This window comes from Dermacentor variabilis, chromosome 4 (assembly GCF_050947875.1).
Source record: "Dermacentor variabilis isolate Ectoservices chromosome 4, ASM5094787v1, whole genome shotgun sequence".
In the NCBI taxonomy this organism is placed as follows: domain Eukaryota; kingdom Metazoa; phylum Arthropoda; class Arachnida; order Ixodida; family Ixodidae; genus Dermacentor; species Dermacentor variabilis.
This window is the reverse complement of record NC_134571.1, coordinates 57,555,443-57,572,549: the sequence shown is the minus strand read 5'-3', so window position 1 is coordinate 57,572,549 and position 17,107 is coordinate 57,555,443. Positions and strand designations below refer to the sequence as shown.

The 17,107-nt window shown below is 44.3% G+C and overlaps 1 protein-coding gene across 1 annotated transcript in view; it reads left to right on the top strand.

The window, feature by feature from the left end:
- Positions 1 to 11,380: 11,380 nt before the first annotated feature.
- The window catches only part of LOC142579197 (CWF19-like protein 2), a 35,843-nt gene continuing 30,116 nt past the window's right edge, over positions 11,381 to 17,107 (top strand). The window contains exons 1-8 of the mRNA XM_075689173.1: positions 11,381 to 11,673; positions 11,739 to 11,810; positions 11,880 to 11,993; positions 12,143 to 12,271; positions 12,929 to 13,144; positions 13,901 to 14,117; positions 14,202 to 14,393; positions 15,404 to 15,840. Of these exons, the coding sequence (XP_075545288.1) occupies positions 11,656 to 11,673; positions 11,739 to 11,810; positions 11,880 to 11,993; positions 12,143 to 12,271; positions 12,929 to 13,144; positions 13,901 to 14,117; positions 14,202 to 14,393; positions 15,404 to 15,840 (1,395 nt within the window). The 5' untranslated portion in view covers positions 11,381 to 11,655. The remainder of the gene's footprint in view (positions 11,674 to 11,738; positions 11,811 to 11,879; positions 11,994 to 12,142; positions 12,272 to 12,928; positions 13,145 to 13,900; positions 14,118 to 14,201; positions 14,394 to 15,403; positions 15,841 to 17,107) is intronic.

Genomic DNA, 17,107 nt, shown 5'->3' with positions numbered 1-17,107 from the left:
CGATGATTTATTGGCGTCCCCTTTGAAACGGGGCGGGGATAATAGTTCCCTCGAGTGGAAAATACTCATGTAGTCTGCGTAGGGTTCCCCGATGTCAACGCCGCCTCTCGCGAGAAGCGCGGCATTGAGGCACCCTAAAGTCAGGCTTCGAGGCACCCTTCGGCGAAAGGGCTTGTCGCGGCACCCAGAGGCGGCCGCAGTGGACTGCTCTACACAGCACGCCGCTGCCATCTCGGAGGACACGAGCAGTAGACGCAACTTCTCAGTGCGAAGATTATGGGACTTTTCTGTACTTTTGAGATTGTAGACATATATATATATATATATATATATATATATATATATATATAACTTCCATTTATTTAACTAAAATTAGCAATTATTTATTACATGAGAATGTTCTCACGATCACGAAATCAGTCAATGGCGTTGGTCGGCCAACTGTTTCGATCAGCTTCCGATGACGACATTTCGGATGCGAGGGCAAGCGTCTGTTCACTGCTTTTGACACGACATTGTAACTTCCATGCTCCATACACTACAATGATACTTGGCTCACTTGTCCACAGGAGCATCGTTAACAGATCGGCAACGCTTTTTTTTTTACTATGTTCTAAAAGTGTTTCAGGGCCCATTTAAGATCGGGTCATCAGCTCAAAAGACATTAGGCACAACTACAGCCAACTACGGCTGTAACTACCAGTGTATACTTGTCTTGAGCTATATCACCCTATCCGGAGCTTACTTCGCATGCGAAAATCATGAATTCAAGAGTACCGAAATTGAAGTTGAAAGGGCCTTGTTCTGGCTTGAGAGTTTCTAAATATCCACATGTTTCAAAACAATTTATTCATAAATTTTGTCTCAAATGAGTCATGTACAACAATCCTCATCCTGGACGAGTACTGCGAAGCTCGTTACTCTTGAAATGAGAGTCTGCGTTCACCTGCTAGTACCACGACGATTCTTATTTGCCTAATCAAAAAAACAAATTCGGCAGAACCCTTTTCACGATCGCTGTCGAAGTATAATGCCTTTAGCTTTGAAACAATATAAGCGACACAACGTATTGCCACTGTCGAAACGAGTTGTGTATGAGGCGTATACTGCACGAGATTCCGCACGTCCCTAAGAACGCTAGGCACTATCTAACGGAGCTGCCGTGAAGCCTGCACATGGCCTCCGAAGTACATGGGGCGCCGGTGCGTGCGAATGCTGAAAAACGCTTCACGCGGCATGGTGGTGGTGATAAACTTTATTTCTTCCATTTACAAGAGAGGTGTGAGCTGAGCCCTAAGGGCCCAGCCCTTACAAAGTCTAGGGGGCGGTCCCTAGTCCGGGACCCCCGTGGCGTGCCGCGCTCCTCTCTCGCACTTATTTCTGAACACGCTGGGCCATCTAGTGGCGCTGCCGATAAGTCAATGCGTGGCCTCCAAGACGAAAAGCGTGGCGAGCCGGTGCGTGCGACCGCTGATAATAGTTCCCCTCAGTTGCCGCACATACAGTATCACATGGAAGACGTCCATAGAACAGCGGCAGATACCCGCTGCATTTGTGGCGCAGCATGCTAAAGCGTTGGGTTGCTGTCCTTGAGGAACCCGTGTGACGTGGGCTCGATTCCTGCCAGTTTCGGAGAAATTTAAAGTATATTTTTCTGCCATTGTAGAGCGGCACACACCTACCCAAATTGGCATCAAAGAGGTGTTCGTTAAAGACCAATGCAGACCGGTTGCCCCGTGCTCCAAATCGGGGTCAAATAGTTTCATTGAAGCGCGGTACATATCCAGCCCCGTATATGCGTATACGGCGACTCATGTCGGCAGGAAAGAGGTTCATTGAAGAGCGGCACATATGTGCATATACCCAGTCACTCAAGTTGGTCCGATGGTTGGTTTCGAACACTGTTCCCTCAGCACAGCCGCCCGATGCTCTAACCCTTCGACTATGGACTACAGAGTGACCTAGGTTGGCGGGAAAAACGATCACATACAAGCATCCATAGATGGACAGATATCCCCCAGAAAGTCCATGAATTACCCTGACACATTAATATTCCCGCGCTTCTACATCTATCGATCGTTTTACAGTCTTTCTTTCACGGTGCAAGCTCAGCCTCGTTAGCTCTTTAGCAGCGTCCGACTACCACGAAAACGTGGTGATGCCAGTTTTTATTGATGGATTGGAACGAAATTTTCTTCAGCTGTTCTCTTTCTGAGGAATTCATACGAGTGTTTCTTTGTGACTTTGTACCTATGGTAAGGCGTAGCCAGGAAGTGACTGCCATCCTAAATTTATTGGCGTTTGTTTCTTGTTTTGCCTGGTTTAAATTTGGCGCTCATGAATCACGCTCCCGGAAACGGCCTTTGAGCGAAGCTCTGCGCTGAAATCTCGGAGGCAATAAAAAAAATGAGATCGCTCTCGAAGCTATTGCGGACAGTAATTAATAATAATAAAAACAGTAAACGCTCGTGTATGTCTTTCTGGTCTGTTTTATTACCGCAAGCAAGCCTCTGCGCCGCTCGGAGCATCGGTCGGTGCAGTCGGTGGGGTTGTGGCTCTATGGGTTGTGCGTGCGTCTAATTGTCGTACAAAAATCCCTCACGTGACCTGATCCTAGGTGCCTAGGGACAGGATCGTTTAGGGACTTTTGAGAAGGCATGATGGTTGCGCTGACCGACGCCGTGGCGTGTTCGTTCTCGGCGTGATCGTTCACCGGCTCGCGCGGACCGCGCGTTGTTCAACGTTGCTTATGTGATTGTGCTTGCGTTGCTTGTGTGTTGGTTGTACGTACTTAGCGGGAAAGCCGTGAGTAGTGGTGATGCGACAGTGCGGCTTTCGCCATCTGTGCTTTCGCCTCGGTGAGCTCTGGCAGTAGAGAATCTGCGTTGTGTGACCCGTGCTTCCTTGACAATTGAAATGTCGAAGTGGCCTAGCGCCTCGGCAGCGAAGTTCTGCGAACCGCGATGCCGTGGCGTGCGTCGAATCTCCGGCCCACGCCGCCCGCTGGCCGTGTGTCTCCGCAGTGGGATCAGTACTTGTTGGCTAAAAGTCGCGCAGTAGTAGTGGTGTGGCATGTCGGCTTTAAGTCTCGGTGAACTCTGGTGGTGTGAGATCCGTATTTCTCAAGAATTCATTGGTGCTGACGATTTAATTATTCAAGTGGCGTAGCGCCACGGCAATGCAATTTGCGAACCGGCGCTGTGCAGCAGCGTCGTCGTGTTCGCCCCTTTTCGGCAGCGTCATCACATCGCACATGCACTTTTACTTGACGGGACTCGTAGGCGGAGGTATTGCACGTGTTTTTGGCCACGACTTACGTAAGTAATATAATGCATAAGGTGGTGTTTGCTCACAACTGTTCACGCGTCCTTGAAATAGGGCAGCGCATGTTTTCAATCGTGTTCAGCGCTAGTGCACTATCCGTCACTTCATGTGATTTACTTTTATCGTGGGCTTTACGACAATTATCGCGTAGTGCTGTGAACATAACGGAGCTTTAGTGATGTCACATGATCTGCCAGAATTCCACGAAATGCAGAGTAGATGTTTAATATTATTCGTACTAAGGGCGCGATAAGCACAGTGAGGTGGAGCCTAATACTGTGCCCTGTAATCTTCAGCTGCATTTGTGCCCGTTTTTCGCGCTCTTAGTTTTAGCAACGGGACGCAGGGTTCGGTGCAAAGTTGGGACGAATGAATGTGTATATACGTCTGCAATAACTTCACCGCAACACATTTGTTACCTTGAACATACTGCCCCGCCCGCTTTACTATAATCTCAGGTGCTCTCGAACTCTCTATTTGCCGGTATTTTTATTTTCACGTGCTGAATGGTCCTACCGCAATACATATATATAGTGAGGTGAAGCTGATTAATGTTGCCAAGTGCTTTGACAGTGTCAGATCTAACAGTTATAGAATGACATGGCCAATACAACAGCTCATACCTTCACTTTAACAATTCTATTAGGACTGTCAAACTAATCTTACAGCACAGAAAAGCAACGTAAACACCCCAAGAGTTGATTAGCAAGTAATACTGGAAAGTTCAAGTCTAGTGACCAAGGGTGTGGTGAAGTGCTTTAAACATTCAACCAACACACCTTAAGTGCTTAAAAATTTCTAGCATATTGATGCAGGCTGATCAGACTTACTTTGATATTGGTTGTTTTACAATGAAAATAATAGTACTGCATAAGAGGACGCAAGCGACTCGTGTGCTGCTTGCAAACCACATGGGTGCCAGAAATACCCAAACATGGTGCTTGTTTACACACGCTGCTTGCATCCACTAATCTAACGCTCTCTAATGTCAGCAGTATAAAGAGAGGCTGTAAAAATATGGCTTTGAATTTCACAACTCCAATTTTGTTTCTTCTGTACTTGTACAACCTATGGTTTTGTGACAGCATCTGCCTAGCTCATTGCCACATTTTGCGACAAAAGCAGTGATGATTCAATCAGAGTTGCCTGTCCTAATATTACTCCAATAATTCTTTAAACAGTTCATTTTTTAAGCACAAAGCATGTCATGCCCAACTAGAAAATTAACCATGCAATAATCTACTAGCAGTGGCTAAAAAATCAGCAGTCTTCTGAAGTCAGCTTGATTTGCAGCTGCTAAAATTGGCTATTATTGAATTAGGGCAAGGAAGAAACGGCTTGAATAAACATATGTCTCATCAGAAAGTTGCGGTGGTGTGCTGCAGGCTAAAAGCCGTTTTGGCATTGGTCTACCTCTGTCCCAAAACCAGGCACCACAGCCAAGGCGACTTCACTTGGCTTTGACAGCTTCAAATTCGCTTTCACAAGCACGTGATACTCAGTCGAGGTGAGCTCAATGCACATCACCCGCACTGGGGATGCAAAGACATACGGCCAAGAGGATGCCACCTTGACGAAGCAGACACCACAGAGTGCACATGGCAAAGATGGAGTCATTTTTCAGATGTTGAGGAATCTTGCCGAAACAAGGAAGCAAGCACTATTGCTTGTAATCAATGAAATCTGGAATATTGGAATTCCCCACAGAGTGAAAACACTTGGTCATGATGCCACTACCGAAACCAGGCAAGAAACCTGACACCATAGACAACCTTTGATCAGTCTCACTCACATTGACAGTGTGCATATTGACTGAAGGAATGTGCCTCGCGAGGCTGAACCAGCATCTGGGAAAGACAATAGCCTCTTTCTGCATCAAACCATCGTCAATGCCAGCCGCTTTGGAGGAAAGATGTATGGGTTCTTAGTCACAGTCCAACCAAGAAGGATGTTGAGCACAGTCTGCAATGAGGAGGTACTGGTGGCCTTTCGTGAAGCGTGCCCAGTCATTAGTGGTGTGAAAGCCTCTAATGCAACCATATGTTTGAATATGAAGTTATAGTAAACAGCCAAAGACTTACCAACTGCACAGGTGGAAATGCAGGTAAAACCCGGACCAGCACACTTGGTTGCAGGAGTGATTTGCTGATGAGGTAAGAAGGTGACTTAACAGTTGGTGATAAGGTACACCGAATGCAGGTATGCGCAATATGTATACGTACTGTTAGGCTGAAACAGATTAATTTTCTCCAAAGCAATATCAAAAGCTCAATTTTGTTTAGGATGCCACTCATGTGCTTTAGGTAAGTGTGGACATCATCATCATCAATCTGGTTACACCCACTGCAGCGCAAAGGCCTCTCCCATACTTCTCCAACTACCCCGGTCATGTACTAATTGTGGCCATGTTGTCCCTGCAAATTTCTTAACCTCATCCGCCCACCCAACTTTCTGCCGCCCTCTGCTACGCTTCCCTTCCTAGCAGTGTGGACAGGGTTATATACAGCGGCATAGGCAAATGATACAACTAGATACAGCTGTTATGCGTAATATTTTTTTCTGGACTAAATTCTTGCTCTTTGAACTCATTCGAGATCATTAACTGTAGCACCAAAGTAGTGGAACACTACCAGAACAAAGGCATGTAGCGTGCACATCTCAATTCTTCTGATGCCAGTCTTCTTTTTTACACCAATAGCTGCTATGGGCCAACTCCCCTGGTTCTGATGTCTACTGGTGTTGTCACTCTAATTCCCAAATTTATTGCTAGAATATTGCAGATAAAATTCTCATTGTGATTCATTCAAACATATGATCAAAAGATTGGCAGTCCACAATTCTACATTTCAGCCACTCTGCTGAAGGTACAGTCGTGGCGAATACCGATCCTGGAGAGTGCGATCTAGCCAACAGGTGCTATGATTGGCTAACACCTGTTCAATGTCTGCGTGCTGTATATAGAGCTGGCGTCCACGCCTTCAAATTCTTACTCATCATTTTCCCCACTTGTGAAGGCAGTACTATGTTAATTTTTCTTCTTACATGTAATGACAGTGATTGGGTGCATCTGCTTTATTAATCTTCTAGTGCTTGGCTTCTCAGATTTGCTGGATGGGGCTGGTTGATGGGGCAGAGCGCGAGACCTAGCAATGGGTAGCTCAAATATAGCTTTGAGAAAACCAAATTAATTCAGCAGTAAGAAGCTAAAGGGTTGTTTTTCTGGAGACCAGAGACCAAGTCTGGATGTGAAAGAGGAGGAAGAAAACTAGTCTTTCCACTTCAACACTGGGAGGCACAACTCCCACTTATTTTACTTCTTTAAAGGAGATTACTGACTTGCGCTGGCAAGTGTTTACTTCAACAAACACCGAATGAAGCAAGCTTCCTGCGCATATTTCACCATTTATTGCATCACTTTCACAGTATGAGTGGAACTCCAATTTTCGTTATGCCACAACTTGCCCAATCTTGTGTTTTGCAGTAGGATATTAGCAGTGCTATTAAGGCACTTACATATTCGTGAATAGTAGTAGAGAAAAAAAGTAAGAAAACAGTGGCTCTTCGTGCATCGACTATGCATGCACCTGGTGCTCTCATGTCCATTTTTTCCGCTATCTGCTAAACCGTTCTAAACAAGAAAAGCTCATACACAATTATTTTGCAGAGTCAGACAACTAAACCAATATCCTTGGTAAGCAAGGTTTATTTATTTGGTGACATCTGCTGTGGCCCTGCTATTGGGCTTTCTTTTCATCCTTTTCCGCTGTGAAGATTCATTATGAAGTGACAAGACAGTTTGACAATTTTAATCATTGAAAGACTTAGCGAAACCTTTTTTGGGTTGTTTTTCCTTGCTTTCAGACTCTGCACATTGCCTTTTAAGGCATGTTTTAAGTGTTTCTTTTTTTTTATGGAGAGGGCATGTTAACATCTTTTACACCATGTCAATTATGTGGTGCCATAGTGCATTCTTGGATGGAGTCTTGCCCCTTTCATTCAGTAAAATATAATGTTTTTTGTGTCATAGGCCGTTTTACATTTGAGTATGAGTAGCATTTCGCTAAGTTTTGCCTCTGTCACCCAAGCTTGCTACCCACTGTTGTTGACATGTGACTTTTGTTCAATAAAAGGAAGTCTGTCACTTATCCTGTGCACTGGTTGTCTTTTTGAATTACGATTTGTTGCCTATATTAGTTCTTTTGTTGTATCTCAGATTAGGAATGGCTATCAAAGTTGACATCATTTAATCATATTGCACACAATGTGGATGATATGTACTTGCAATATATGGCCACCATAAATAGAAGTTAATTCAAGAATAGTGCCTTTGCATGGTGGGGCAGCCATGAATTGTAGCTATAAGTTACCAGCACTGCAAGTAGCACTGTTTGTGCAGAATATAGTTCAACTCTACTACTTTCAAACATCATTGTTTTTATCTGCATTTGTATAGCTTCAGTTCCTGTGAACAACACGCATCTGGCGGAAGAGTGGCTTGCACCTGCAATGGGGCCCAATGAATAGCCAAATTTCTGCCCGTTTTCATGTTATTAGCATATTAGTTGAGGCAGTCGTTCTTATAGTAAACTGTTTGCACAGTGTAGAAGCCACTGCGGGTGTCAGGATCTTGTACACATCTTCAGCTTTGCAGGGGACACAGCATCTGGCACATAGTTTGTCACAAGCCATGTTTTTGGGGCAAGTTGGGTTTACTCACTTGCAAAGAGAGAACCAAGCTTGTTGGATATGAATTAAACCGCCTCTACACTCGGTGGCCTTCTTCATTTTGTGTGACATATATGGTTATAGCTACCCTTGCTTTATGCACTTCTTGTCCGGCAGCAGTTTTGCTTTTGAAACACTCAGGATAGCTTTCAGCAAGCTGGACAGGAATAGCACTGAAAAACCAGCAGATGTTAATTGTTGCACTTGTCATGCGAAGCTTCCTACAGTATGATGAGGACGGAAATTAATGAAGGTGTTCCTCAAGGCCTTCTAGCTTGTCATGAGTTTGGAGCAACGTGATGTATGGCACTTTTCTGATCGCATACTATAGGTTCAGCAGGTGTGGCCATGGTTGAAGTGCAGTGCAAGGTCAAGAAAACAGATATCTATGAGCAGCACACTGGTAAAGGAGACGCTGGGAAAACTAGTGGGAAGCCTGCTGAACATCTGATTGACCAAGTTGCTGGCTTCATCAGGCAAACTGTGATAAAGAGAAGGAAGTCATGAACACATCAGAAGGTTTTTGCGTATAGACACTGCTAAGGTTCTCAGGCACGTCTCTTGTAACACGCCAACAAATCTTAGTGCGCAGGCTATGCATGACCAACTACATATGCCTTCTGTTTGGACAAAGAACTGCTCATTGTAACTGATGAAGATGGAGTGGACAAAAAAAACGGCAGCTCCACTAATCTGGTTTCACTGGTATTAGCAGTGCTTTGTAAGTATGCATCGCCATACTCCCCACTGCCTTCTTGGTTCACATCAGCAAGGACCGGCTTGAGGCAAGGGGTAATAGACATCTTTACAAGCTAAAAATGCATGCATGCATGGAGAGCACGTTGTGGGGCATTGGAGAAAAAACAGATTATTGACAGTGGCCAAAGGCAAGCTTATCTGCTACTAAACACCCAACACCGTTGCCATGTGACACCTCTGAAACAATCCTTCTGAAAGAAGAAATCATACTTGTGCATCCATAAAGAGGGCGGATAGGCAAAGCCCCTTCAGCAATGCGGCCAGCTTCAAAAGGCCCACTTGGCACATCCTGAATGCTTCCTTCTTAGACTTTGCTGGGTGCAAGCATTCTACTGTCCAAAAGTTGTCATTGAGAGCACTGTTGGTTTGGTGGCAATACAGTTCAGAAGCGATTGCAAGAAACCTTTCTTCCAAGTTGGTCTGGAGGCTCATGGTGCTCACAAAGCGACACCATGAGACAAGCAAGGTGACCGGATGCCTCCAAGCCCTTGTTCGTGTATCACACTGTTCTGTTAGTAACAACCATCAGATCTGAAACCAACAAGCTCAAGTTCAGCACTCGTGTGGTTACTGTGGAGGATCCATAATAGAAAGCACAAAACAGAAAACTGAAGGGAAAGGATAAGGCACCACTTAACACCTAGTATTGCTGCAGCCCACCCCCTTTTATTTTGTCTGGTCATGCTACATTTTTTTCTATATATAGGCATGAACTTATCCTGTGCACAGCTTATTGCAGAGAGCATAGGTGATGTTCCCAATCGGTGTCCGATTTTTATATACACTATATGCTGGCTCAAAGAGGCTCGAAACACTGCAATGGAAGCTTCTAATAGAAAAGGTGCCTGGAAGAAAAAAAAGCTGTGCTGCAACCATCTTGGCAACATCTTGTCCCCTTAATAAAAATTGTGCTTCCGTATAAACTTCAGCCCTCCAGTTTAGAGTAAAGTACCAGTGCACTTATGAACGAATCAATTCTCAAAGAGCATGTGCAGTCCAGCCAGAAGCATAGGCATGAAACCGCATTGTGCTCCTGCATTGAAGGTGAATAATGCATTACAAAATGACGAATGTGCCTTAGTAAGCTTCCCTGCAATATGAATTTGTAATGTACAAAGAATTGTCAATTAAGCTTACCAAGAGCACAGATGCACTTGCAAATTATATCACAATTGAAAATAATGAGCAAACCTATGTGCCCTTTCCACTATTAGTATGCTTTACTGCACAATGCTTATTTCCACCTCTGTATTGCGGTGTGGCAAGCTACGAAAGAAACGTTGCATAATTGAGCTTTTTAAGATTAACTTTTTTGCAATACACCTATGTTCTGCGGTGAAGCATACTAAAAGTGGAAAGGGGCCACTGTCACTGGACATAAAAAGAGTTCTTTAATTATACCCTATGATTATACACTCGCGCAACCGCCGCCTCTCAGGTCGCCTGAGTGGACATACTATGCTGCGTGATAGCGGCCCCCTCCCACTTTTAGTATCCTTTACCGCGTAACGAAAATGCACTGCGGCGAAGAAGCAGTACATTTGTATTGAGTAAATAAACAAATGCTTTTTACAACAGTACAGAAATAAACGCGCACCATGCATCAGTCTACCACATGGAAGAGCGTCGCAACAAAAGGTAGCTGATTCACACAGGCTGTGTAGCCCACTTATCAGTCGTAAAGGCTGTTCTGGGTAATTCATAATTTCACACACACAGAAATATGTTTATATGTTTACGTTCGTACTCCTTGCGTAATAAGACTTCCAGAACTTCCACAACAGGTAGTAATTTACAACACACAAACGAAAACAACAGATACATATGCCTTGTTTTCAACTCGGTCGTCATGCAAATGACATATAGCACGGAAAAACGTGAACATGCTGTGTATTAGCATCGTAAACTTCATACTAGGCAAGGAGCACACCACAATCCCGCGACAGCCGCTAATGAGACCAAAACGGGAGCACATATCTGTGAACGTGCAAATGGAGACCCTAAGCCACTCTGCTCCTCCACCACCCCCCGCTGCACGGCTGAACCACTCGTTTCAAGCACAGCACACCTAACACACATTCAGCACTGAACAGTGGGCGGTCGACGCAGTCGCATTTACATGACTTGTAGCGAGCAGCACATCCCTCGATGTCCGTTAAGCAAAGTCGGACACGGCGACGCCACATCGCGGTTCGCAGGACTTCGCTGCCGATGCGCTAGGCCACTTCGACATTACAATTGTCAAGCAAGCACGGGTCACACAACGCAGATTCTCTACTGCCAGAGCTCACCGAGGCGAAAGCCGCACTGCCGCACCACCACTACTCGCGGCTTTCCGCCAAGTAACGCAGAACCTACAACCAACACACAAGCAACGCACGTACAATCACATGAGCAATGTTGAACAACGCGGGGTCCAGAGAACGATCACGCCGAGGACGAACACGCCACGGCGTCGCTCGGCGCCAGCATCGCGCCTTCTCAAAAATCCCTAAACGATGCAGTCCCTAGGCACCTAGGATCGGGTCACGTGAGGGATTTTTGTACGACAAATAGACGCACGCATGGGTTGTGGGGTGCGATGTGGACATCACAAGCCAACAAGAGACATCCACCGCCGAATCGCAAATCGTGCGGGAATAGCGCATTGACGCACGGCGATTAAACATTAAACTAGCGTCGTAGTGTTTGCATTTCTGCTCTTGCCGCAAGCGTCAATTTTAACATTTGTATCGATGTTCCGGGGCTACATGAAAACACACTATCAATTGGCCCTCACTGATGCAACATTTGCATCAAGACCGGTATTAGTTGGTTATATTGAAATAATAAGCTACTGAGAAGATAATGGATTCTTTTCCTCAGGTAGGTTGTCAAGTGTGTCGCCGATACCAGAAATGTTTGTTTTCACTCGCCTGTATTGTTTACAGGTTAAGAAAAAGAAGGGGAGGCACAAGCACAAGAAGCACTCTTCAAAGGCAAAGAAAGCTTCTAGGCAATCGGTGGGTTTATTGCACGCGACATTTGTGATAAATCGCAAACTGAAGCCGAGTTTGGTTGCATGTCTTTAGGATTCCAACAGCAGCAGCAGCAGTAGCAGCGATGAATGGTCCGAGACGCCGTCTAAATTTCGTTCTACCGAAAAGCCGGAGAGAAGCGCAGACGACCCACCGAGGACTGTTCAGGTAACAAGCGATCGAATTATTGTCCTCGAATTTTCTAGACACGTGAGGAATTGACAAGCGAATTGTGTAATTCTGTTGATCGTTCAGAAGTTTTCTAGCGTCGATGCTTGACATGCAATCAAGCAGAACGCTTCTCATGATTCACTCAGAGGGACGCGTGGATGAACTTCGAAGATGTCATTCCCACAATATCAGCAAAGGATCACAGAGCGCAGAGAAGAGGCGAGAGGACAGGCGGGTCCAGGCAGAGGGAAAAGACCTTGAGGACCATTGATCAGGTGGGTGTGTAATTGTAGTGAAACTACCTGACTGGTGTCTGATGTTGACTGGCTCCTGCTGGGCATATTGTATGCCACACACTCACATTTTAACGCCCATGACATCGCAAACGTAATTGCATTGCCGCTGGTATCGCGCAAAGCTAGAATATAGCTTAGTGGATGCAACTGTAAGCTCCTAGAGTATGTTTGCATTGACGTGGTTGACTAACATGTGGTGGTTGACAACTTGCCCCTAATTTATACCTCTCATCATACATTCTGGTTCACAGGACAGTTATCAGTCATAATAGATTCGGAAAACTTCAAAATTGTTTCAGCAAATGAAAATCAAGTATGTGATATTGTGTGGCGTTCATGAATCAATGCATAAGTGCACCACCACGTATGTCAGGTGAGGTTAACAGAAAGCAAGCACTAAGGACCTGTCAATAGACTCAAGTGCCTGGCATGTGCTGTCGCATTCTTTGAGCTGGCATGGTTATGTTCCATGATACAGTGCAGTGTTTAACAGAAACTGGTGTACATTTGGCTACATGCCTCAGAAATATAAGTAGGAATTCACTGCACACGACTTATAGTCCTATTGCTGGCATGTGAGAACAGATATCCTCTTAAGGTTGCAACTCTCATTGGTAACATGTTGTTTTGTTTTAGCCTGGCCAACATGAGCGCGAGTTAAACCCATACTGGAAAGAAGGTGGGATTGGGCTACCCAAGGAAGATGAAGCTAAGCCAGTTGAGCCAACACTAGCCACATCTGCAGTTGGTGATGGTGGCCTTAAGTGGCTGAAGCGTGCCTACCAGAGGATACGCGAACAAGCTGCTGATGAAGGTCGATCGGTGGAGGAAGTTGCAGCTGAGCGCTATGGGGTCAGTAAACAAGTCTATTGCCAGAACATTCCTGAATTTTAGTTGCACTTCAATGGCTCTTGTTTTTTTACAATTGTTGTTAATAGTGTAACATCCAAGAAAATTTTGATGGAAGTGAAAAGATCAGCATTTGTGCTTATATGGTTCAGCAGGACTTACCGTTAAAATGAAGGCTAATTTTAAATGAACATAGAAAGTCACACAGCAAGGAAAGCACGTGTACACACCGAGTAACAACATGGCGGTGTGTATCTTATAGCTGTAATTGAATGTATCAAATTTTTTTCAGTCAGAAATGTATCTTTCCGTTTCTGCTCCTAATTCTTTGTGTATTCTACAGACCCTAAAGTTATATTTATCTGTGTGGTGGTGCTGTCATGTGACAACTGCTCAGTCTCTGGGACTCTTGTTGCTTGAAAGTTAAAGAGAAATATTGTAAGAGTTAACATGGTGCTAAGGAAGAGTATATTTCTTTATTTATGACTGTGTACTGGCAACAGACAAATTCTGATGTCATTATGCTTTAGCCAGGCAATGTCATGTCATGCTCTGCACTGTACAATCGTGACCTGGTCATTGATATTTTGGCAATTTGTCACTACTAAAGAGTTGCCTTTTGGTTATCGTAGACGTAGGGAAACATGTAACTTCTTATCTGTTCGTGTTCCTCTAGAGTGTAGAGAACAGTTTGTGACTGAGTAGAGGAAACAGATCGCTAGAAAAGTAACTGTTTTCTTACCTTTCATTTTGTTTTAGTCTTTAGAGAAATTGGAGAGCATGATTGCAGAAGCTGAGTCAAGGGCTAATCCAAGTGGTGAAAGGCATCATAGAAGACATGACTTGTCCAGAAGGTATAGAAGAATGCAAAAACCAGGCTCGGATGAGGAGACGGAAAGACCATCCCGCAACAGGGCAATGCAAAGACCAGGCTCAGATGAGGAGATGGAGAGACCATCGCATTGTCACACAAAACGTAAGTATGCTTTTCTTCTTTTTAAAGGAATGATACCCTCAAGTCCAGATTGATATAATCACTCCGCTAATCTTTGATATTCAGACAGAGACAGTCTATCATCAGGCTCGAAGAAGCGGTCCGAGGAAAGAAGAAGATTTCAGCGACCAGGTGATGATGATGATGCTGATCAGGACAGCCACACTGGCAAACATCAGCACAGGAGAGAGCACTCTTCATCATCATCGTCTTCAAAGCCGAGCTGGATGAGAAAAGAATTTTTCAAGGAACCAGAAGGTTATATTTCTCCTTCATGAAACATAGAAGGTTGCTTGCAGTCTTTCTCAAAAGTTACAAAGCCACTACACATGCAAGAAACCTTTCATCAAGCTGTGTACCACATCTGTGTAGAGATTTCATTGCTGCAAAGCCACAGAGATTGAGGGAAGCAGTGCTTTTTAATTTTCAGAGTTTCAGAGTACCACCTATGCTACCGGAACAAGTCAGAGGGGTCAGACAATAGATCTTGCCAGCTGTAGAGTTGCTTTGAAACTTCTGATGAATGGTACATGTCGAAAAGCTTGAGCCAGTTTAAAGCATGCTGACATATATGTTCAAAATTCGATAAGCTCCATCGCACTCTTCTCACAGCTTAAAAGATCGCACTTAGCAAGTGGGAAAGTTGGGAAACACTTATATCTTAATTTAATGCTAAAGTTGGTCTCAAAACACTGGACCTGGCGTCATCAACATTATTGTGACGTCATGTGACAGTGCAACATTCTCCGACGTCATGTAGCATTAAGGCTAGATATGATGATGATGTTGCTCATAAAGATAAGAGTTCTGCACATATTTCTTATTCCTGGTGCTTGTGTTTGGACGCCACAGCAATCTCAAGAACAGAGCAGTAGACATTAGACCTTAATCATAATGTGTCCCACTCCTAGGTACCGAAATGAAAGCTGGTTCATAGAAACAAATATTACAGTAAATTATTTGGAGCGCTTTGACGCCTGCCAATATCTTTTTCTTGAATTTAGAGAGTTTGTACCTTCTTTTACTACAAAAACAAACACGTCAAGTTGAAAATGTCATGCCAGTGCTCCTTTAACAGATGCAACATGGGAGGAAAAGGGAAAAGCTTTCGTGATGTCCTTTTCTTCAATGCTGTGTCTGCTCTGTCTGTTCAGGTTTTCCAACATGTGCCACCTAAGTCAGTCCTTAACCATACTGTGCAGATTGTTCTGGGTTTTCACGTTCACTGAACTCGCAGGCCGAAAATGCTGTATTCATTCTTTTCATAGACAGACAAGATGCGCAGAAGCCTGACGTCAGCAACAAGGGCAGGAATTCCTTGCAGGAAGAACACCTAACTTCGAGGCAAGGAGAGAAGTCCAACCCATCCAAGCTGCTGAAACAGGAAAATGAGCCTGGTTCAAGTACCCAGAGAGAGGAGCCTGTGGCCCCTAAACTCCTCTCGGACAAGGAGCTAAATGCATTAGGTGCAAAACTCATAAAGGCCGAGATGCTTGGAAACACAGCTCTCTACGATAAACTGAAGAAAGAGATTGAAGAAGCTAGGAAAGCAAGGGAGTCTGCTGGTGCTTCCACCTGTCCTGATGGGGCACAGCGTGGTTCCCGTGAGGAAGTGGTCATCCTCACTAAGACTGACAATCGTGGCTTCGCACATCCACTTTCGGAGCCATCTGAAGTGGGTGGGCCATCAAGGAAGAAAGCAAAGGTATGTGTCTTACCATGTGCTTTTGCTGCTTTGTGAAACTGTTATTTTATTCTGATGCCTTTTATCTTACGGACCTCCTTGTGGCAGTCATCAGCATAGCACAAGGAAATTGACAAAGATCATGCTTAAATGGGCCTGACATGATAAGCTTGATGACTATTCTCTTTTTCTTCTTTCTGCTTTGATGTATGTATGTTACTGTTAATCCATTGTACATGCCAATGAACTTGCTCAGTGCAAAAACATTGCAAGCAATCAACTCTGTTGTGACCTGTAGTGTTCATACTCTGTATTAGTTGCCATGGTATGGGACTTACTGCAACGTGCATGTTTTAGCTTCGGGAGGCCTGCCTTTGAGGCTTTGAGTGCACATGCAAATGATGGCACATTTGTGCCTGGGACACATAGTATACAAAATTTTTTTTCTCATGCTGTGTTCATGTGTATGTGTAAGCATTGCAAGAATGTGCCGCATCACATGGTTTTGGAGACATCAGGGAACCATCGAGGCACGTCCTTTTAATGCTGTTGTGCTTCACAGTTTATGAATATGAATAAGCTGTGTCTGAAAGACAAGAGGTGATTTAATTTTGATATATGATAGACAGCAGCAGATAAGAGAAATATAAGTAACAAGAAAAGCTTAGCCTGACATTTTGTCGGGGCTTTTTTAGGCCTCACAAGGTTCTCCCTACTGCATTAAATACAACTGTTACTGCCTGCCAGTGTTATTTACCTTGAAATAATGTTGCAATTGGCCTTGTTCAAAATGTAAATTGCAATGTTTATTTTCTTTTTCTGAATGTGGGCAATTCAGTATTTGTATGACCAGAAAATGTTCACGTTACACTGGTTATTTTTCTTTTGTTTTTGTGGCTAGGCTGATAACTGCCAAATTTCAAGTCCTTGTGCAGTTAAAATAATTGCTAATTGAAGGACGGACCACTGTACTGCGCATGTTCGTTTCTTACTGCTTGTAGCACAGGGTCCTTCTAGAGAATCCAGCGGCCATAATTGTCTGGAATGCTTTGTGTGAATGCTATGCAATTTTGTTTTCGTGGAGAACAGAGGCCTGGCATTTCACTGAGATTGTTTTGCCCATTATGTACTCCCATGTGCTGTGCAAGTCACATAGGGTATATATAGACCATGGGTTGTTGTGTTTTACTGGATGTGTGACGCAGTTAAACATTCATTGAAATGAAGTTTCTGATTTTTTGCTGCAGAAGCCATGAACAACAAAGACATTTTGTACCTTCATACATAT